The 23,014-nt window shown below is 37.7% G+C and overlaps 1 protein-coding gene across 3 annotated transcripts in view; it reads right to left on the reverse strand.

Moving 5' to 3' along the window:
• Nucleotides 1-252: 252 nt before the first annotated feature.
• Nucleotides 253-23,014, reverse strand: part of RORA (RAR related orphan receptor A) — a gene marked incomplete at both ends in the record, with an annotated part of 346,183 nt that continues 323,421 nt past the window's right edge. For all 3 annotated transcript variants that reach the window (XM_079540699.1, XM_079540698.1, XM_079540700.1), the window contains 9 exons: nt 253-417; nt 1,723-1,835; nt 2,856-2,966; nt 4,410-4,517; nt 5,291-5,423; nt 6,844-6,965; nt 9,653-10,048; nt 11,391-11,532; nt 19,833-19,918. In XM_079540699.1, the coding sequence (XP_079396825.1) occupies nt 253-417; nt 1,723-1,835; nt 2,856-2,966; nt 4,410-4,517; nt 5,291-5,423; nt 6,844-6,965; nt 9,653-10,048; nt 11,391-11,532; nt 19,833-19,918 (1,376 nt within the window). The remainder of the gene's footprint in view (nt 418-1,722; nt 1,836-2,855; nt 2,967-4,409; nt 4,518-5,290; nt 5,424-6,843; nt 6,966-9,652; nt 10,049-11,390; nt 11,533-19,832; nt 19,919-23,014) is intronic.

The following is a 23,014-nucleotide window of genomic DNA, read 5'->3' on the forward strand; positions in this document are numbered from 1 at the left end:
ATTTGTAGGCAAAATGGAAATCATATGCATGAGAAAAACAAGTTCAACTTTGTTTCATTGTTTCCCATCCTTCGCCTGACCCGGACCGCCAAGAGATGTGCAGTGTGTTGGCTCCCTAGGTCTGTGCAGGGCCATATAAAGTGTCTTGGTTTTCTTTACTTTTTTTTTCTCTTTTTTTTTTTTTTAATCTTTTCCTTTCTTTTGTTTTAATGTTTGTACTTCAGACATTCTAGAAGTGCTTAGGTGATACCTTTACCCATCAATTTGCATTGCTGGCTCAAATTCTGAAGTGAACAGCTCCTTGTAAAGTGGAGGAAAATGAAGTCGTACAATGTCTGGGTATATTGCTTTAAATGCGATAAGCTTTTCTGTATGTCGTCCACACAGTGCTCTTAAAGTAGACACTTTGCATATTAACTGTAAAAAAATGAACAGAAGTCACACAGTCATATACGGAACAAGGCCTCCCAGTCTTGAGCTCAGGATTAGAACTCTCAAACAATTTGACACACTTCAGTTGTTTGCTTTAGCAGTGACATATCAGATGTGTTAAGTTTCGTATATTAAAAACAAAAACAAATAAAGAAGCCACTAAAAACTTACTGAGTAATGCATTAATGCTATCTGTGAAATAACTTTTTCTTTGGGTGTCTAAGAAAATGTATCACTTGCCTACCTATGTAAGCCATATCACAAGCTCCAGATCGATGTGGAACTATTTCATGGCTGAATCTTTACTCATGCAACTTAGTAATTCTCTTGGAAGAAGGTGTGCTTGATTATTCTTAAATATGCTATATTATGGAGGGAACTTGCAATACAATGGATTAGGCTACTTTCACTTATGCCAAAAAAGGTAAAAGATGAAATTGTATTAAACAGATCAGAACAATCTGTCCTTGAAAAAATAGGACTAGGGTGCTCATTCAACTTAGTGAGTACATATTTGTATCGAAGCACCTGGAAGAAATCTCCTTCTAGCAAAGGAATCCAATGCATATGCTGGGAAAATAATTATACAAGCTATGAAATGAGGACAATCTGGAAAGCCCAGATCTTCATACTGGGCTGTACTATCCTGCTCCTAGTTGTAGTTAGTCTAAGTGTAATTAATTCTGCGTTGTGAAAGTAAGCATGAGCTTCCCTGCTGTGTGGAGTTCTAAAAGGAACTACATCTGTAAGGAAGTGCCTTCACACTGCCACTGCATTTTGAACACCTAATTGAAGACACTTGAGATTACCATAATAATATGTAGTATCTTTTTTCTCTTTCCTAGCCACCAATAGTTAGAAGAAGTGCTTAGAAAAAGGCTTGTGCAGAACTTCTCATGATGTACTGAGAAACAAGGTTAGTTTGGGTACTGTGTGCCATCACAAGCTAGTTGTCATGTAGACACAGGTTTCGTAAGATTTAATCTTACATGTAGTAGAAATAGTGCTCTGCGTGGCAGAGGTGTTATTAAGAGAAACAAGATAAAAACCTTGATGGCTTTTCATTTAGTTCAACATGAAAAACATTTTCAGACCTTTATCAGACATATTCGTAGTACATCATTCTTTCTCCCTTTCCTGTTTTTAGCAAATGATTTCAGCTAAGTACCTTGATTGTGAACAAAGAATTCTGGGTTTATAAATTAAAAAAATACTGCACAGAAGCTTTTACACTATTCATAAGAAAGTGTGCTTTCACAGTCACATGACATGGCACAATATGATTTGTACCTTTGTTAGAATTCCATCTTCTCGGTGGTTCTTCTGTAGGACATGCTGAAGTGCTAGCTGGATCTTCTGTTGGAGTTTTTCAATTTTTACCTTCTCCTGAAGCCATGAACGATCTAAATACAAATGAAGTTAACACCTCTAGTAGTGCATACATCAGTCACGGTGCATCAGGAAATAGTCTGTTCATTTTTCCTATTTGCAACCTTCCTTCCACTTCAACAGTTTTACATAGGAAATGAGTTTCAAAATTAATAGCTTTTGGACACATTTATTACTTGCATTTAAAATTACTTTTATGAAACCCTCAATAAGAAGATTGCTTACTCAGAATATCTGAGTAAGATTCATTAATTATTTGCTAATAAGTTCTTTAAAATGCAGGATATTTACAAAATGAAGCTAGCCCCCTTTTAGTGAGAAATGCATGGATCACATAATGAACAAGTAGTTGGTGTGGATCTTCTTACTAAGATCTACAGTGGCATACAAAAAAATCAGAACAAATATTCAGCTATTAAAAAAGTGCTCCTAAACTTCTAGCAGAAAAGGAGTATTAGGTACTACATCTGTGGCAGAACTAAGGGATTCTGTGGCTTAAATACTAAGAGACAAGGCAAACATATTTCCAGCATGGCAACCAGCATGTGAATGTATTTATGATGTAGTAAAACTCTGTTGTAACAGATTCCTCCAGCATTTATTCCTATGATGGTTTAAAACTATATTTTCCCTTGGCTATTATGTCAGACACAAACGGAATTTCTGCACTAATATCCTGTTTCGCCCAACCCGATAAGCCTTCCCAGTACCTGGAGCACAGTGTGAATCTGTTTGAGATGAAGCTACTTTATTCATGGCTATAGCAGACCCAGGCTGACTCTTGTATGTCTGGCGCCATCATTCCCATACCTGGTTTCACAAAGGTGACAGATACCTGAGCTACCATGGTATGCAACCACCTCCATACATTTGTTCCTTGCTAAAACAGCAGCCCTGCTTAACAGCTCTGAGCTGGCACTGGACCAAAAAGAGGTGGACATTTCACACTGTGTGATAGCAGTACTATTTAGGAATACATTAGAATAAAAGTGAACTCTGCCATAGAAACCTAGAATAAATACTCTCTCTCTTACCTGCTGACATTAAAACAAATGCAGAAAACAAAGCTATCTCATCTTCTGTCAGGTGCATAGAACATAGACTTTTTCCAAATTCAAACACAAAACTAATGAAGTCTTCACAACCTGCCAAAAAGAAGGTACAGCTCATGCCAAACTGTTTGAAATTACTTCAAAGCTACACAGTTGCTGATTTACATGAAAAATGGATGTAAAATACTTGATAGGTAAATGCTTTTCCCCTTGAGGACTGATGAGATCTCAGTTATGCTTGAACTTCACCCCATTCCCACAGGTCCCCAGCTATCACATCCTGGTACCCAGTACTTTGAAGGTTTTGTGCATTGCATCTTTTCTGTGCTTTTGGGGTAAATATAGTGAAAACCAAGCCATTTTCAAGCTCAACACTATTTTGGCTTTGTTGCCTTTCTCCATGAAACTTTCTCGTGTTACTGTGGACCGGATGTTTGAAATGTGTACTTGAAAAATGCCGATTTTATGAATACTGAGCACACAGAAGAGGGAGGGGGAAGAGGCATACAAGGTACATGCAGGAGCAAAAGGAGAAGCGAAGGTCTGAAAGTTTTTCATGCAGAAGAACTGTGCCTCCTTTCATCCGTTCTCTTGCTCACACAGGTGTAAGTCAGGTTACTGCTGCTGTTACACATGCTGTTATCCATTACACAAAAGCTGCGCCTTGCTTTGAAAGGATTGCAACCTCTGTTGGAATAGGGTTCTCCTCTGCAGATCTCAGCCCCCAGCTCAGCTTAAATTTCTGAGTGTACTCAGTAGCAGCTGAAAGTTAGGTTTCATTGCAACTACTAGCAGATAGAAGCCCATATCTGATACTGCATTCTCTGAATTGTTTCTGAGTAGAAACAATTCTATTTTAATACTCTTTCTAGTCAAATATTTTGAGGTGTTTTGAAAAGGCAGAGAGTACTTCGGTAATTGTATGGCTTTCTTCACTGCCATATTGCTACTGTCATTTTTCTGCCCTCCAGAATGGCTTACGTACCAAATCCATACCCAATTAAATTCTTCCTTTTAAAATTAGCATAAGTATGCAGAAAAGAAGAAATAAAAAGGTAAACAATGGTTTAATTAAAAAAGAAAAAGAATTAAGAGTATTTCAGTATTTTACCTGCAAATAACTAGATTTTGCATATTCAGAGCAGTACAGTCAGTATATCTGAAATTAAATTTAAAGTTTCTCTTCCTTTTCAACTGGATACATCAAGCTTTACATGAGTTAAGACATCTGGGCTTCTGTTGTTTACGAGCATCTCCAAGCTGCTCCACCCTGATCTAAGTAAGGAAAGTGCTGGATTTCAATACCAATAGTCCTGCATTGCAAGGAGCTAAGGTGTTCTAACTCCTGAAATCAGCTTGGCCTCAAACACAGCTGGCAGAATTATTTACAAAATAAGCAGTTTGAACTTTTAAACTGTTTTTTTATTTGAATACTACAGTCTCTATTTTTTTCAAGGCAGCTGTCCTGTCCTCATGCTTTTCTACCTTATTGTTTCTTTGTGTGGTTTTAAAATACAACACTTGGTATTTCCTTACCTAAGGACTTGAAAACCTCTGGGCTAGCATACTTGCCATCAAAGTAGACTGTGTTGTTCTGGGAGTCAAAGGCACGGCACATTCTGATGAACACAACCTCTAAAGACCCTAAAACAGAAACAATGTATGTTTGACTATTTAAGTAGAGAGACTTCAGTTGCAAGAAGTGAGATAAAAGTTCCCTAGTGCTTTGCCTTCAGCATAGACTGACTAGGGCAGTAGGTTTCTGTGGTATAACAAAGAATAATTTGATTTTATAGTGTAATTATTTCCCATAAACTCCTTTACAAGTTTTTGCTAAAGTAACTTAGTTAATGCTAATAAATATTTTTATTAGGATAATGAAGTCTCTGAAGTCAAAGCAGTTCATTTAGATCTTTACTCATGAAGCTCTGACAGATTTGTTCAATATTTGTAAACTGCATTCCTTCTACAATATCTTGCATAGAACAATCTGAACTTTAACTTGAAATATATTATTCACTATTCATACACCTAATAAAGAAAACCCGAATCCAATGTTTTCATTCTTTCACACTTAATTGCTCCTGTAGTTCACAATGAAAATTTCATATGCAGACTTGAACTTATCACAGAATCACAGAATGGTCTGAGGTGGAAGAGATCATAAAGATCATCAAGTTCCAGCCTCCCTGCCGCGAGCAAGGACACTTTCCATTAGGTGGAACGTGTTGCATCCAGAGAAACTAAGAAAGCATATTACTTCAAACAAAGACATAGAGGTTGTTTAATTTTATTATTTTAAATCACCATTCAACATATGTATATATATACTTATATATATACATAATCACTCTATATAGGTAGCACTGTCCTCAGTCAAAACTAATAGAAGTAGACCTTAAAATTCACCCACATACCTGCTTTTAAAAGCACAATTTGATCATTTTGACACAGCTCCATAAAGCCATCAATGCGTTTGGCAAATTCCACTACATACTGTATAGCTTCTGTTATTTTGACTGCGCATAATTGCCACATTACCTCCCTTTGCTGTTTGAGAGAGAAGAAAAATTGAAAAGTTACTAATTAAAGTTTGGAAAGCTCATTTTCATAAAATAAGACTTAGCTCAAAAACTAAGCAGAGCAAATGCTCTTCAGCAGTCCTGGCTACAGTCTGCTTGTAAGAAAAGGGACGTTAGTCTCAAAGACAAAGCCTCATGAGGATGAGTGAAAATGCAAGCATGTAAAACTTCTTCAGTGATGCCAGAGATCCAGGTTGCATATTTTTATGTCATAAGCCAAAAAAATCTAAGTATAATGATGCTGGTGATTTCAGTGGTAATTCTACTTACTGCATCGAGAGAAAATACCAACTTATGCTAGCAGTGCACAATCACATTTTTCCTATCAACCTCTCTTTTTTGTCCTGAATGTAAATTATCTAACAAGCTGGTCTTCATAAGGATACATATAAAGTATACGTATATGAAGATCATCTTGTTAATAACAAAGAAGGCATGCAATTAGTGTTCTTCTCAGATGTTAATAATAATTCAGAATGAGAGTACCTAACAAGTGGAAAAAATACTCTTAAAGGTTAAGTATTTTTTTTTTGGTGGAAATGAAAATAAATATTCAGAAGTGTGCTTTAATAGTGCTTCTCAAGATAGTTTTCCAAAAGTAGCCACTTGGCAGTAGTGCGTGGATGGAAGGCATAATGGAAATACAAGCACTGAATAAATCGTGTAGTACCTACTGGAGGCATGGCAGCGCTCTGCTGCTGTTCTACAGGTGAAACTGAAACACTGTGACAACTGTAGAATGAATCAGGGATACAACCAGGCACCAAAGGCAGGAAATCCGAGTTCTGAGTTTATAATATCAAAACAAAACGCACCATGCAAAATTATAAAGTGTCAAACAAGCCAATGGCTTTTTGACTGGCTCCTATTCAGGTTTTCAATTACCAGATAGGAATGGAAACAAAATAAGACTGATGCATGTCCTGGTACTGATCAGTATTTCACAGGTCAGCTGTAAAGGACTCTACAGTTATAACCTGGTGCTTCAAACTAGTTTGCTGTTGCTGTTGTTGTTGGGGGAGGGGGGGGAAGTGGGAATGATTAGGGAGATTACAGTGTAACAACAGTAAATAACATGCCATGTTGGAGTGAAAAAAAGTTCTCTAGTTTCTTATCCAATTTTATCAATTACAGACAAATATATTTCCAGAGCTTTACATTTCCTCGTATTTATGGTTAAAATCATAAATGCAAAATCACAAACCAAATTGCAACCATCTTGCTCATCTTGATTCTAGCATGTTTTTTGTTTCATTTTTGTCCTGAAAACACACATAAATGTATATTCCTGATAGTGAACAGAAAGCAGTGAAAAAGTGAATTTTGCAGTGTGTTATGGAAATACCATGCTTTAAAAAAGCATGCCACTGTTTGGCATGCTTTTATACCTTGTTCTGATAGTTCTCAATTTCTTCCTGCAGAAAAGTCTGCCATGTTATCTGCTGTAGCTCCTCTCTCAAGTACTGGCAAGTTTCCATGTGAGACTTGGAAATATTCTGTGCAAGATGTTCTAAAAGAAAGACCAGAAAGTTACACACATTAAAAATGAAAAGCTATACCTTCTGACATGAGAAAATGAACATATTCCAGTTGCAACTGGGAGCCACAGGAAAGCTTAGGTGTTAGAAGAAATGCTTTAATTTAATATCTCCTTGGATTTTTTTTTTCCTTAAAAATAAATCAATGCAAACTGCTAATACTGCAGTAAACAAAACAATTCTGGATCTTAACATACCTTGCCTAGCTCGTAATGGGCCCAGTGCAGCCATTAGAGGGCACTCTGTACACACACACACATACACACACTCACTCTCACAATGCAGCTCTGAGATTTTAATAGTTACACAAAGCAGAATCCTTTCACTAGTTTGTAAGATGCTTTGGTGAACTTTAATTTATTTTTGAATGAAGAATACTGTATCTGGGACAAACTTACTTCCTGGATGGCAGTTTCTTCAAAAGAAAGCTTGCAAGATAAAAAAGCTTGAGAGATAAAGTCAAAACTCAGTGAAACCTGGGATCATTCAAGCTGCTGTAAACTCAGTAAGTGGTCTTGCTGCTTTTAGTAAAAAAAAAAAAAAAAAAAAAAAAAAAAAAAAAAAAAAAAAGCCAGCTTTGAAACCTGGGCTCAGAATTATGCTATGAATTAATATTCAGTCTTAAAAGTCTTCCATTTTTCTTTGTGTCTCGTCTCATATTTTAGCACACGACAAGTAGACTTGTCTCTGCAGTTGGTACTTCTGCAGATTAGACCACCCCTGAAAGGGAAAGCTTAAAGCCACAAGTGCAGGATCCTGCATCTGAGTGGGGGCAATCCCAAAACATCAGACTGGGTGATGAGTGATGAGTGGAGTTGAGAGCAGCCCTGCAGAGAAAGAGGTGGGAGTAGCGGGTAGATAAGGGACTCTATCTGGGAGTGACAGGACAAGGGGTAATGACTTTAAACTAAAAGAGGATAGGTTTAGATTAGATATTAGGAAGAAACTGTGGATGCCCCGTCCCTAGAAGTGCTCAAGGCCAGGCTGGATGGAGTTTTGAGCACCCTGATCTAGTGGGTGGTGTCCCACTACTTGTGGAAGCTGAGTAAGACTGGTGATCACGAACATGGGTGTATAGCACTGAAGTGCAATATTTGTTTACCAGTGTGTACTTAACCATTTATTTTTCTCACTGTCAGCATCTGACAGCATTATTCCTTTGCCCTTGAAGGATACAGAAAGTAAAATATTACCGTGTTATTCACTAACCTCAGCCTCAGTTCTGGACTGTATTTAAGCACACACACTTAAATACTTTCATTGAACAGCCCCACCTTCCTAAATTGAAACCTCAGTCTAGCAGACAAACATTCTTCAGAGGCTGTTTGGCAATGTCAATGCTGGGCACCCAAATCACGTTCCATAGGGTTTAAATGCAAGCACTGTGTAAATAAGGGTAAGGAATATGACAAACTTGTCTTACACTAGTGCTCCAGACTGAATACCTGGCCTAAGAAGGAGAAGCCTTCTCTTTTTTTCTGTACTATTAATGTTCATCTTTTAGTAATTCCCATGAGAATATTAACAATCACTTATTGAGACAAAACTGTAAGCGTAGCTTTTATCTTATTTTTTTTTCTTTTTGGTTTTACTTCATCTGTTACCGAAGGTATTTGAACTCAAGTGAGATGCAATGTTTTTGGCTGTCACAACATATACTATTGCAGAGAACTGCATTCTGCAACATAAGGACATGAAAAATCTTGTCCCTTCCTCTCTGCAAAAATTCTCAAAAAGAACATAAACTAAAGCAGAATTTCTCATCAAATACTTGCCTCTAATTAAAACCAACAACAAAAGAGACAAACTTTATCTTGAAATAGACAATTTTTCAATTTTTAGGTTGTTTTAATAATAAAATATGTAGCCAAAAAATGTCATTTAAGCAAAATAAATGTTTTAAACTCCTGATTGCTTATATAAATACTAGAATCTTAAAGCCATTTCTCTTACGTCGTGTTTCAGTTTGCTTATGACCACTTGACACAGTGCTCTCTAACTTAAGACCCGGATGCTAACAAGTCCTCGTAATGGAATTCAGCCTTCCTATAATCACTGAGGGAAAGGTTTAAAGAAAAATGTGCTAATTAATGTGGTCATTATATGGATCTTAGGGAAGCTGTCAAAACATGCTACATGGAAATTTTTTCTCAAGTCTGGAGCTAGATTCTCTTCAGTCACTGGAAAGGCAAACTGCCCTCCAATTAGACCAATGTTTTGGTTCCACATTCCCCAGGTACAGATAAAGAGCAGAAAAAGATAGTCCACGTAACTTTTTGTTAGGAAACAGAGAATTAAGCTAATAAAAAAAGATTAAATGTTAAAAAAAAATCATAAATAAAGAAATATTCAATTTCCTCAGCACAACAGATTATCTTGTTAATAAGTATTCAGAACATTCTATTATATGAACTGAAAACAAAAGCAACGCTACTAGACCTGATCTAGTACAAGCTTATGTGACTTTTAGTCCACTTCTGTAATGCGTTCAACCACGTACCACAATTAATTAGGGTATTGTGCACTTCACAGAAGAATGCCCATACATGCTCACAGCTGTTTTGAAGCAGCATTCTCGCTATCACCTGGCTAAATGTGTCAGTTTAATCCAAGGGGTACTATCAAGACAATTACAATGGAAGTTTTTCTCTCTCATTACCTAATTCTGCCATGGACACAGTTGGAGAGGTCTCCCCATTTGTAAAAGAACAATAAGGGAAGAAGCCCGATGCTGGTGTGTAGTCACATATTGGTTCTGGTTTGATTCCATTAATATCAAGACCCGACTGATCTGGAGAAGGTTGTATGTCTAAGTAGAAGCTGCTAACTGCAGAGTCTGCTTTGCTACCTTCAGGGGTATGCCCATCAATGTAATTACTGAGGTCGTCGTGTAGCTCTGTTAACCCATTGGTGGTGATATTGTACGTTGGTGTTAGTGGTTCTGCCTCTCCTGGCTGCTGCTGATGATCTCGCTGCTGCTGCTGCATTCGATGTTTCTGCACCTCCGCATACAGGCTGTCCCTCTGCTTTTTTGACATTCGACCAAACTTCACAGCTGAAATGCAAAAACAAAAGGTTTCATTTCTATTACTCCAGTAGTGAATTTTGTTTGTCTTGGGTCTTTAATACTACACTGAAGGGCAGAATATAAAATGTAAATCAGCAAAATGGGTAGACCTAAGAATCATTCCTGTCAATTACAGGTAACATAGCAGCATCACGTACTCTTTCCATGTACTTAGCATGCTACTGAAGACAACCGTTTGAAGTTACTATTTTAGCTTAATTCATTAGCTTTCCACTTCTGTGCCTAAAAGATTTTATATCCACTGTATTGACTGTGCATATCTTGTGCATTCAAATCCCACCTAGGAAAGAGGAGAGACGAACTGTTCAATTACTACCAGCTGCATATTCATAATTCCTAAGAGTTCCTAAGAATACAGTACATGATTTCTGGGACCAGTGTCAGCGGTAAAAGCCTCATAGTTTAAGAAGATGGCTTGCACCTTATATTCTTTTACAGAAAAGCAAACATACTCCAGGAACTAGTCATTACTAGTACTAGTCAGTACTGTTTCAGGTTTTTAGTTTCATGCCCAATAAAAAAGTAAGACCATGTAATTTAAGAAGTAAATGTAACCTGAAAACTTATCTCCTTCTTCAGGCCTCAGGTATGTGTACAACATGCAACACTGCTGTCAAATACAGGCAAGAACACTTGAATTCAACCTTCAAATTGGGTAAGTGATGGCAACTTCATTACATCTTTGGAGGAGGTGTACTGATATCAGCTGCAAATCCAGTTCTAATAAGAGTTCTATACGCTTCCATTTTACTGATAGGTGGATTTTATCATTACACTAGGCATAACTTTGAGCTCAATATTAATAGCACTGGAACACACTTTCTTCAGAAATCTATCATTGACAAAAAAGAAAACCACAGCATGGGCTTGAAAAAACACTTATTTTCTCTTTGTATTTTTTCCATTATTCATTTTATACACATTTAACTTCTGTGTAAACTGTTAAACAGTTCCGGTCCCTATCAATATAGCGATGTTACTTGCAGCTACAGGATGTCACAAATTGGAAGGAATACAGAGAGGAAGTATTAGCATCAGAATAGAAACTGCATCTTCAAGTGACCAAAGACAAAGCACTCAGCTGTGAACTACAACAGAGGAGCAGAAAACGAACCAACAGGAACTTCATACGTCCCCTAATTTATATGTATTTATCTAAATATTCAACACAAAAACCACTCTGATCTCAACAGTCAGCTTGATGCACAGTAACTTTTAAATCCTTTGTTATTTCAGGTGAATACACAGTATACTCAGTATTGTTTTACTTTTTCTTTTTGCATTTAAACTGGGATTTAGCAGAGCTTACCATCTCGAGACATCCCCACAGCAAGGCATTTCTGTAATCGACAGTGTTGGCAGCGGTTTCTACTGGTTCGGTCAATCAAACAGTTCTTCTGACGAGGACAGGAGTATGTAGCATTGCTTTGCTGACTCCTTCTGAAAAAGCCCTGTGATTGCATTGCAAAGTACAAGTCAAGAAGCTGTTAACTAATGGAGCGAATAAAAACTCTGAGAGGTAGCATACCTAACTGGAAATGAAGTTCAAGTGCACTATAGTCACTAAAGGAAGTTAAGAGTTTTTTTTTCCCCTGGAAACAAACAAAAACCAGTAAAGAGTAGGAAACAATAAAATGATGTTATGGCATATAAAGGAATTGCACATTTCTTCACTGATTTTTATAGACTCTATGTGATGTACGGCACACTGATTATTTCCAAACGAGATAATTATAAACCTAGGTTTCCTTATCATTTCTTGGTCAGCGTGGATATCCAAAACAAGAAGCATTCAACAGCTAGTTAGTTCAACCTGAAACACATTTCTGCTCTTGGAGATGACAGTAGCAGGCTCTGATGTTCAGTCTCACCAGTGTATGTACGAGCTGAAAAATACACATGATACTGAACAGTTCCCTCTATAAAGAATAATATATATATATATTTTAATAGTTCAATGCTGACAACTGAGTTTTCATTCAACTCAGGGCAGGGTTTAGATTTGTAAGAGGATAAGGGGGAAGCTGAAACAAGTTCTATGTACTTGTTTTCCTTTTGAGTCAACTAGAATGGAAAACCCTTCCCCAAAGAAAAATTAACGCTGGAAGGCTGAGCAGTAGGTACAACTTAGTTCTCTCCACCAGAATGTGCACATTATTAATCACTATGCCAGCTGCTTGTTTTGAAGTTTATTTCATCTTTTTGCCACAGACTGCCCAAACATAAGCTGGTGTGTGTAATACCTACTTCACAAGGATTCTGGGAAGGTGTAGTCATTCTAAAGAGGCATCTGAGATCAGTGAGCACGGTGTTTTAGTTTTATGTTGCCACATAATGGATTAATTAACACTGCTGCAAAGAAAATACCTCCTCAGAAAGGCTGGGCACCCTTTAATTAAAGTTGGACTTTTACCAATCTTCTGTTTATTTAAAGACCGTATTCTGGAGTCCCTCAGCACATGCACACTCTGTCCAGACACTTGGTGAAATAAACAAGAAGGACTTCTGCATGACAAGTAAGAGACTACCTAGCAAATTTCCTGCAGACAGGGGAATGACAAAATGCTGAGTTAAAGCCATATGCTCCATATTTTGAGGAGGGAAAAAAATCTTCATCGGTTAAGCTTTAATGGTCAAAGGTGAAGTCTAAAAAAAGGTCTTGGTTTCTATCTGATCTTCAACTAATGTTTGTCAATAGAGAGGTGGTAAGTCACTTAGACTGAGAGCAGTGCACATACTGAGCTCTCACTGCATTTCTTAAAGAAAACCTAAAATACCAAGGAAATTTCTAGGTATCATTCCAACATGATTGATCCCTCTGGAGGAACCAGGTCTTAGATAAGTAGACAGCTTAATTTCCAGTTCTGTTCACATCTTTTGTGGAGCCTGTCACTCCAGTGCATGCAAGGACAATGCAATTCACTGGAAAAACAGGATTAAGTATCAGCATGAGCAATGATTTACTGATCAAGGTTCTGCATCTCTGCATTATCAGTCCCTTACGATACTCAGTTCTCTCAACACTTCACCAGTTGCCCTGAATGACGTGCTCATTGATGAATGACTGTATTACATCGTCTGCCACCGCTGAGATCCTGTAAGTCAGCTTTATCAATATCTAAGCTGAAACCGGCCCAATAACCTCAACTATCCCTCCATTTTCTTTTTACTGGGACCTGTACTGTGTCTGTATTGCCAATTAGGCCTATTTCTCTCTATTAAGAATATTCCTGTCAAACAGGATTATTTTTAGTATCATAATGGAGAAAATACTGAGCTTTTTGCTTCTTCCAGGTTTTCCCTAGGGACATACCTGTTCAATACATTTTAGTGTACAATGCATCAGCGAAGTTACAGCTCGAAGCTGAGTTTTCAGTAGAGCAGAGCTGCCTGAAACTGGGGCCTTTAAAAACTCTTCAATTTCACAAATCAGAGATGTAGGTAAGTGCTTTTAAAGACAAACCATGCAATATTAGCGGGCATGCTGAAAACATCAGTACTACCTAAAGCAGAAAAAGCTTGCCTCAAATCTCAGAAGTGAATCTGAACTCTTCTAGAGCTCAGAAATATTTTGAGATTTGGGATGGCAGTAACAATAAGGTTAAACTTCATTCAAATGAAGGCTTTTAATCACAAAAAAATTTTGATGATGTTGACATTTACCTGTGATTTTTCTAACCTTTTGGTGGTCCTTGGTATCTCACATCATTCTGAAAATACGTGGCGAAGCCCCTTCTTACAGGTGCCTTTAGTGAGTAAATACAGTTTCTCTACTAGTTGCTTTTTTTCCTTCTATTAGGTGAAGGAGAGACACTGTACTGTGTTGTTGTGCTATTTTTTCCCCTTTGCCAGAGGCACAGAGCTAGCTGTAATTTTTCCATCAGGAAGGAGGAGGTGTATGCATGTGTGGTACACGTGCATACATTCAATCATTATGCAAACCAGCCAGAGCCACATACTCTTAATTGCATGCATGTTCAGAACAACCATCATTTGACATTCATCCAATTGCATAATGGGCCACAGGCAGATTGGACCCCTCTTGATCAAACAGACCAACAAAACTGTTCCTACACTAAAAGATGTCACCATGTTACACTGCCCTCTGACTGATGGCATGGCTTGAGCCAAGGTCCCTGGTATCAGTGTGTTTGTGAGTGTGTGGAGCCCTGCCGCCTTCTGATGTCAGGATGAAGAGGCAGCTGATTTTGATGAGGCGTCATTGAGCTTTGCCCATCTCCCTTTTTATGTTGCTGTATTAACACAGTGCCAGAAGAAGTGAAGAGCAGATTACAAGCCATCTCTACATTTCAGACTCCTATTTATATACAAAACAATATATGGTTTTTCATATGCTGCCAAAAAATCAAGTTTGGAAAAAAAGGGCACAAGAACTTTTCATCTGCAAGTCAGTTTGAATAACAACTTGTTAAAAAAGAACTTTGAAATGTAAATAGCAGTTTTCACAGTCTATTAATAGTTCCAGTCACTTTACTGTTCAATGGCTCTGTACTACAGACGTCTGTGTCTAAGCTTCCTGCTTCCAAGGGGAAAAATCCTGTTGTGATTCTCTGATGTCACAAATTTCACCACACAGACTCCCTCTCCAGTGCAGCATGGGTTGAAATGCTGATCTCATGTTTGGTCTTTTGACAAATTTTCATTTAATGAATTGATTCCTACAGTTCATTAAAATACCCACTTCCATTTCTGTATACACATATGTCTTAATTAGCTGCTCATTGGCTGTTTAATTACAAGAAAACAGCTGACAGCTGCCTTGCTGCATCCTAATGGCAGACGTTTTGGAATGACTGTAAGCAAGCCTGTGACAAAAAAGACTTATTCATAATCCCATGATTTATGGCTAATACTTAAAGTCTTCCACGTATCATTAAGTTTTGCAATATTCTGAGCAATTAACAATTAGTTGGGAGGGTTCGTTTTTCTATAGCAAACTACATTCAATTTTCTTCAAAGAAGCATCAGAAAAATATACTTTTGAATGTAAGAAATGTAAATACTCAGAGTGGATTTTAACCCTTTTATGACAACAAACATGATTTTAGTTACAGGGGAAAAGAATACTGCGAAAATATTTTAAAATGAACCGTTAATAAAGTATTTGCTAATCAAGTTATAGCACCACTGAAAACAGACAAAAACATTCAGTTTTACCTATATAATAAATCCAGGAAATAGATTTTGTTTACCAGGTTATAAAAGGCTTATGAGCCCTTTTTGTAACATAGCTGATGAATTTTCTGAGACTTTTTATTTGAAACTGGTTAGGCAAAAAATTTACAAATTTCCACAGCGTGAATTAGAGGTGCGTGTTTACAACACCACTGTGACACTCTGCGTTCAGTAATGAAAAATCAACCACTACACAAAGTGGATGTCTCACTGGAAAAAGAAATGCAAGATGGGAAATGATACCAAGTACTGTTTTCTGAAGTAACAAATAGGGATGATCCTTGTATTTGCCATGAACACCATTGCTTGATGTCTAAAAAGATACAGGAGACAGAAGCTAGGAGTTACAAATCTTTGAAAGTAACACAGACGCTCAGCAGTGTCCTGCATGGATGGTTTTGAGATCAACTGCAGGTATTTAAGGAGAAGTGTCATACTAATACAATTGGGGGTCATTTGAGCATGAACTGTCGCCGTTGACAGAAAAATCAAGTAAACTGCATCTGCAACTTTGAAGACAGTTCACTGACAAAATATTTGTTTCAAAGTAAACGCTCTGCTGTGCCCTTTTGAAACATTCAAGTGTGTGCTGACATCAATTTCTCCTTGTAGCGTCAAAGATGCTGTTGATATCTCTCTTAAAAAAAACTGAACTAATTTGTAAGAAAGATGCATTTACTGATCTGTACAACTGTTTCAGTTTTGTCTAATTCTTCGCAACATGTCAAACAATATCAACTGCCAGGGGGCGAGGGAGCAGAAGGGAGGCACTATGCACAGTTAATGGCCAGAGGCCAGAACTTAAATAAATAAATCAATTAATCTGATAACAGGTCAATAGGCCAATATGAAGCAGAAAACACTGAACAGAACCTTTAGTGTGATAAATGAGCATGGCTGTATACAGACCAGTCTCTTCTCTCACTATAGTGCCTAACACAGAGCAAATGAGTTCCTACAACAGCTGAACAAGCGCTCCATGCAGATTTTAGTTTTTTCAGTAGTGCTACTACAGTACTTCTACTTTCAATATTAAATATGGGAATAAACTGTTATTGCTGAGTTATGCAACAGGGAGGCATTCTTCATCTGTGCTTCTAAGTTAGGTATTAAATGACTCCTCTTCATCTCCGTCGTGTGACATATATTGGATATCAGCAATGGTCAGATAGGAAAGTCTTTCAAAATTTTCTTTATTTAGCATAAGCTCTCCACAGGAGCCCTCCTAGCTCAAGTATAAAACAGAGCTTGGCTACCAACTTCATTTTTCAGTTAAGGGAGAAAAAGGGGTGGGGATATTATTATTATTATTTTTAATGCAGATTCAAATCAGACAAATAGACTGGTTAGGAGTACTCAGTGACTTTTGTGTAAAACATAGCCAATAACATCATAGAAACAGCCAGTAATCTCATAGCAAGCTAGGACATTAAAACTTCCAAAAAACACTAATGAACTTCAATAAATATCTTCAACTCTTGTGTATGAAATGAAACATAGCAAGAAAAACTGGTTTGAAAACTTTGTTATATAAAATGGAAGGGCTAAAATATTGCAGGACAATAAATGGGATCAGCAGAAATCATTTTAACCTGAGCTTTTCTGTGATTCCATACATGACACAGATTAAGTTTGCAAAGTAAATCTTTGCAACTAAAGCTTTATATTTTAAATAAATTATGTTGCTGATAGTTATTAGTATTTAAACAGTAGTATTTAAGTTAAGTTTGCTATTAACAAACATTAACATTCACACTGAAAGGGAATGAAAAACAGTAAGGGAGCTGAAAAAATCCCACCTTGCTGCTGCTTTGCTGCCTGTAGGTCATCCCTGACAGGCCTGGCTTGAGAGGGCAGCAGCACAGCTGTTCCCTTGTGATGATTAAGGCCCTGATCCTGCAATCTGATGCACGCAGATAGGTTTGTACATCTGTGCAGAACCTCACTGACTTCTCTGGGTCTATCCACGGAGGAAGAAGTTGACTCCAGCAATCAGTGTAGGGCTGGGAACTATCTCTTCATAACAAAGTAGTTTTTATGAAAGAAGGTTTAACATAACATGAAAAGCAATTGTAAGCATGCTCAAACCTGCAGCAATCATAGCCACAGAAAACCTGGGAAATGCATTTCAGGGGGAAAAAAACAACACAAAAAACCAACAACAAAAACAAAAAAACTCCAGACCAATAAACACCTGGCTCATTTGGCAGAAGCCATGTTATGCCAACTTTTTCACCAGCCAAAATAGTTCTGTTGGGTGAGACTTTGTTGACATTACTGTGGTATTGCTTAGCACAAACAAAATCCATCTGCTACACTAGGGTATTTTAAATGCTTCTGACCACTATCTTGTAAACTCTTCCTGTCACCTGTCCCTACTAGAGCTCCCTTATCTTTCACTACTTCCAGGATCTGGCAGTAAAGAATAGTGAGCTTCAAATTTATTTGCCTCCTAGAAGGGAAGTAAATAAGTTTATATCCATTGGCTTTGAAATGCTGCTTGAAATTGTATGGCTATTCTGCTACTGCAAGAGAAGGAGAAAATGCCTAAATTCATTGTCTTGTTTATTCACGCATACACCGCTTTCAAAGGTCGAATAGGTTCCAGTGTGCTTCATTTCAGCTGAGCAGACTTGCTTGTTTGTTCCCCCTTCTGCCCCTACACACCAGCTGATCATTCTGGAGCAAACGGCGGGCTGCACAGACCTCCAGAGAGCTCAATTTATATGGAGTTTGAAGGAATACTGTTTGTTCTAATATGTAAGGAATTCCATATGCGTTTCTCACTACCAGCTGGCATCTCTTGTTCTGGCTGTTGGGAGGCACAAAAAAGACTCTTCTTCTAATAACTCATGTTTGCATTATTCCTGGGAAACCAGTCACTCAGATGGAGAAATTCTCAGTAGATATTTCTCTCACAGCTGCAGTGCTAAGCTCTTACCATTTACACGCTAACTAATGTGACTGTGAATATGGTTCGTGCTGCTGCTGTTTGTGGTCATCCTGCTGCTTTTGTTGGGGGCTTTTCTCACATACAGGGCTTAAGAGAAGGCAATGCCAAAGACATGCATTAAGATGAAGCAAAAGGTAATATAGAGCAGACTGTTCCTGTTCTGCAGCAAGCCATGTTGAGAAAGCCCTGTTTTCTGTACAGACGAGCGTTAGCATTATGCTAACCTCAGTCTGTTGACAGTGATGCTCATCAGGGATCTTGAGGCAGTCTTTCAGGTATACTGGTCCAGACCATTTAAAGATTAAAGGGTCTTGAACACTGAACGTAACGTCATGGTCTTCTATTCATACAGCTCAACTGCCCCTGTAAATGTCTGCCGCTTTGCAAAGTTGGTGTGTGATAAATGATGTTGAACTAACTGCAAGAAACTTTATTATCAAATGCACTTTCAGTGGATTTCCTAAATTTTTCCATAGCAACAGCTGTCAAAAAGGCATGATGTGCAGTCCTGCATCATTTTAACACTCTGGGGAGTTTTTCTTCCTTTTTACCAGTACTTCCATGAGACCGAGAGAATGTGAGAATGAAAACATTAAAATCTTCCATAAAAAAAAAAAAGAGAAGTTGCTACATAGATTAAAGATAATATCAAGCATGTCAGGAGAGCACACTAAAACCTAACATAAATATAATTTCTGAAATGTAGATTATTAGTAAAAAACCTATCAGCATGGGACTCCTACACATACTTGCATTAAGAAAGCAGCAAGCTACAGCACAGCTGTACAAACTGTCATTCCCAAGCTAGTGCTGTAACTCTGTACTAGTAACAGAAAGCAATGATTGGCTTCACAGCACTCTGGACTAATGCAAGCACTGTCTGATACAGTTCTTGGTTGGGAGGGACAAACTAAGCAAAACATACATGCTTCTAATGTAATCCTTTTTCACTACAGCTTCTAAAGGTACAAATCCAGAAAAAAAAAAAATCTTAAACCTTAACATAACAGTGAGCTACGCTGCAAGAAATAAGCACTGCTCACAGTGCTTTGAACATATATGTTTAACACCTGTAGCAAGTGGAATTTGCACAACAGCATCTTCCATGCAAAACAGAATAGATTTTTAACTGTAGCAGGCTGCAGAAGAAAAGCAAGAAGTCAGAGAGCTCTCACCATAGCTATTTCAACACAGATACGCAGCAATTTACAAAGCAAAAAATGGAGAGGGAGAATCAAGAAAACCACAACTCCCTCTCGAGGGCATCTGCAGAACAGATTATTTGAGATATGCTAGAACTGGTTCATCTTTTTATGCTACTTAAGCTTTTACTGCTTCTTCATAGAGAGACAGTTTAGAGCACATGCAGCAAAACTGCATGATTTTTTAAGCCTGTCTCTGGGGAGAAGGTGTGTCACAAAAATGCCTCTTAATAACCCAAATGAAAACAGTACTTCAGACTCACCCATTGATTTCATATTCTTTGAAATGAAATCTACTGATTCAATTTCCAAGTAATAGTTGCTCTTTAAAAAAGGAAGGAAAATAATCACTATTCAAAGGCCAAGCACTCTTTCAAAACTTATTTTTTTAGATCCTTACCTTGCAGCCTTCACATGTAATGACACCATAATGGATTCCTGATGATTTGTCTCCACAGATCTTGCATGGAATAATTTCAATTTGAGCTGCAACAGAAGCACACAACCAGTTAATTACATTTTCTTTTAAACACCTTATAAAAGCATTCCCTGATCAGCATTTGTACAGTGAAAACTAATAACCTGCTAAACATTATACTGCATTAACTATTCATTGCTGAACTCCAAGGGTCCCCTAGAGCTTTGGACTAAATTATGGCTGCTCATTATATAATAGCTTTTGGGTTATTAAAATGGGTCATTTGAGAAGGTGTTTAAGAACCCACAAGAAGGCTGGAATCAGCATTTCAAAGCCAAAAAGAGTCGGAGAGTTCACATTTTGGCCAAAGAACTGGGAAGACACTGGAGTGGTTTCTTCCAGTCTTAACTCTGGCTGTAGCAGGTAACTTTCAAGTTTGTCCTTCCTGAAAATGAACGTAACTTCTTTACCAGAGCAGTCTTGATCATGCCATCCAGCTCACATGACTGGCCAACACAAAAGAGAAGCACCACGGTAAATAGTAACTGTATTTTACACAAGAATTCCAAAATTCAAATAGCTACACTGAATAATCAGTATGCATTTGTATATTAGCTCCCACAGAGCAAATGGGGGCAAAAAAACAGCAGTACTCTATTCAAAACACAGGAAACAAATGAAATGACTTCGTCTTGAAAACGCCATAGAAAGACACAATAGGAAAGCTCTGATTTTTATTTTTTCCAGATTTCATATATATATGTAGCATATGTGATATGCTACGTAATACAGCATATGTAATTTGGTTTACTGTGTGATAAAACTCTTTGTATGTATGTCTAAATCACAACTCCTCAGGAATATCTCTTCAGCTGCTTGTTCAGCACATCACTGAAGTCATTTTGCAAGCCAAGTATCTTTTATATAGCATCATACCAAGGCATTAGTTTATAATACCAAAGACCAACAGTCAACATTTTACCTATGCTTGCGTGTGCTCTCACAAGCATACAGAGCGTACATACCACGTAGATAACAGAATCCTAAGAATGCACTTCCTGTCTTGCAACTGTGTTGGGTTGGGCTATATTAATTTTCCTGAACCAGATTACACTGAAAAGGAATACAAACACAACTCTAGCTATGTTTCTCGCTGTGTGATTTATTAAACATCAGAAGTGCAGTTAATCTCCTGCGAGGAACTGAAATCCATTCTCAAGATGCTTGATTGCCTCAGAGAGCCTTTATTTCATCTAGTTTATGGTTATCCAGACTGTGACAACACATAAAATCACATCTAAGATAATGCATTAGCTTAGCCTTGCTGTACTCTCAACAAGGCATTCAAAAAGTCATGTCCACTCTTTGAAACACTGTATTTTACATGCCATTAAATCCCTAACCAACTGCTTGTTGTTAACAAGAATCATCTTATTATAACAAGAATAATCTCCTAGTACTTCTCTGTGCTTCACTTCACTGCAGCACAACACCATAGCTCCAGGTCAGGCCAAATCAGTAGACTGCACAGCACTGACTGTGCTAAAACACTACTTCAGAATATTCTCCAGACTGCATCAAATGCAGTGAACAGATCACCTAAGTAGAAGAAACCCATTTGTTCCTAAGAACCTAATAGCATCTGAAATGCTCTGCTGAGGAAAGCAGTACCCAACAGCCAAGGGACTACGGTGTTGTTTGCCTGGTATTTTCATATCAGCAGCTTTCAAAATATTTTTGTAGTACAAGACCCCACTCCACTCACATCTGCTTCCGTCATAAAGATTTTTGCATTCTTGACATTGAATCCCACACCCTCCTTGCAGCGACAAAACAAAAGGTTGAGATTAAAATGTCTGTTTAGGATACTAAAGTGAACAAATACTTCTGCCTTGCAGTCCTCCAAAAAGTGTTCTCATTTCACCTTGCTCTCAGCTAACACATTAAATAACATGAAGCAGGAAGTGAAATAATAAGAGGGTGAAAAAAAAAGTGTAAGTTATTTTATTAATTTGTTCCATGCATTAATTATTAGTAGTGCATCATATGTTTACAAACAGATCTTATGAGCAGAAAGGGGAGTATAACTCCTCTTCCCTCACTTAACACTTAACATCACATTACCCAATTGAGTAACAGACTGAAATTCACTGAAGTTCAAAATTTGTGCAATGTAAAGTTCAGATTCAAAGAGAAATCCCATGGGTAGGCTCTGGAATAGATCTGTTGATTCCCAGTTATGCTTATTCAATCACTGTTTTTCTACTCTGCTACAGGAAATCACTGGCCTTCTCCAACTCCACTGACAGCGCAGTAGTGATAAAGCTCACCTGGACAGCTACATGGTAATATATTTGTTCACAATTCGCTTTTATATACATAATTACTGCCTTATTATGAGGAGGTATGATATAATTGGATCTTGTTTATCTACAGTCTCCAGCATATTAGCTAAATCACCCATGAAGCCTGTCTATGCAATCTCCGTCTCTTAAGCAACAGGAGATTTGCAGAGTATTTCTGAAGGAATGTAACATGCCTTCAAAGTCATGGCCTAAAGCTAGCTCACTAATAGTCTAAAAGGTGCAATAATTAGTCCCAAATGCATTTGCCAGGGTGTGTTATTGTTGGAAGAGAATCTACACAGATTCACAGTTTCCATCTCTGTCAGTATGTGCTGACCACTGGCCATATGAGCAGCAACACAAAACCCAGAATCATTTTAGAATTCCAAATTTCCTAGAGCTTACTGCACCTTCAAGGTACTTGCTTTCAAGAGCACACAGCATTTACAACTACAACTTAATGTTTCACTTCGAGGTACAGAACAGTGGGATGAAATTCAGAAGCATAAATTACTTGGGACTGCCACAACCAATTGTATTACAAATTAATGCATGGAAAGACATCAGATCAATTACTGCTCTACGTGGCTGCCTTTGCAAATCAGCTCATTGAAATGGAATCTCTGTCACAAGTTCATACACTTTCCATATAGCATGAAAGGACTTAGATACTTTAAACTTACTAAATGCAAATTGCCTCTGCCAAGATTATGCATTTTTCTTATAAGGGTGAAAATATTTTCCCCACTTATAACTTTGACATGCAAATATGTACTTGCTAAAACCTTGTTCTTATGCAAACAAGGCAGGTGGGAAATA

Source organism: Tetrao urogallus (genome assembly GCF_951394365.1).
Source record: "Tetrao urogallus genome assembly, chromosome: 11".
NCBI classification, from domain to species: domain Eukaryota; kingdom Metazoa; phylum Chordata; class Aves; order Galliformes; family Phasianidae; genus Tetrao; species Tetrao urogallus.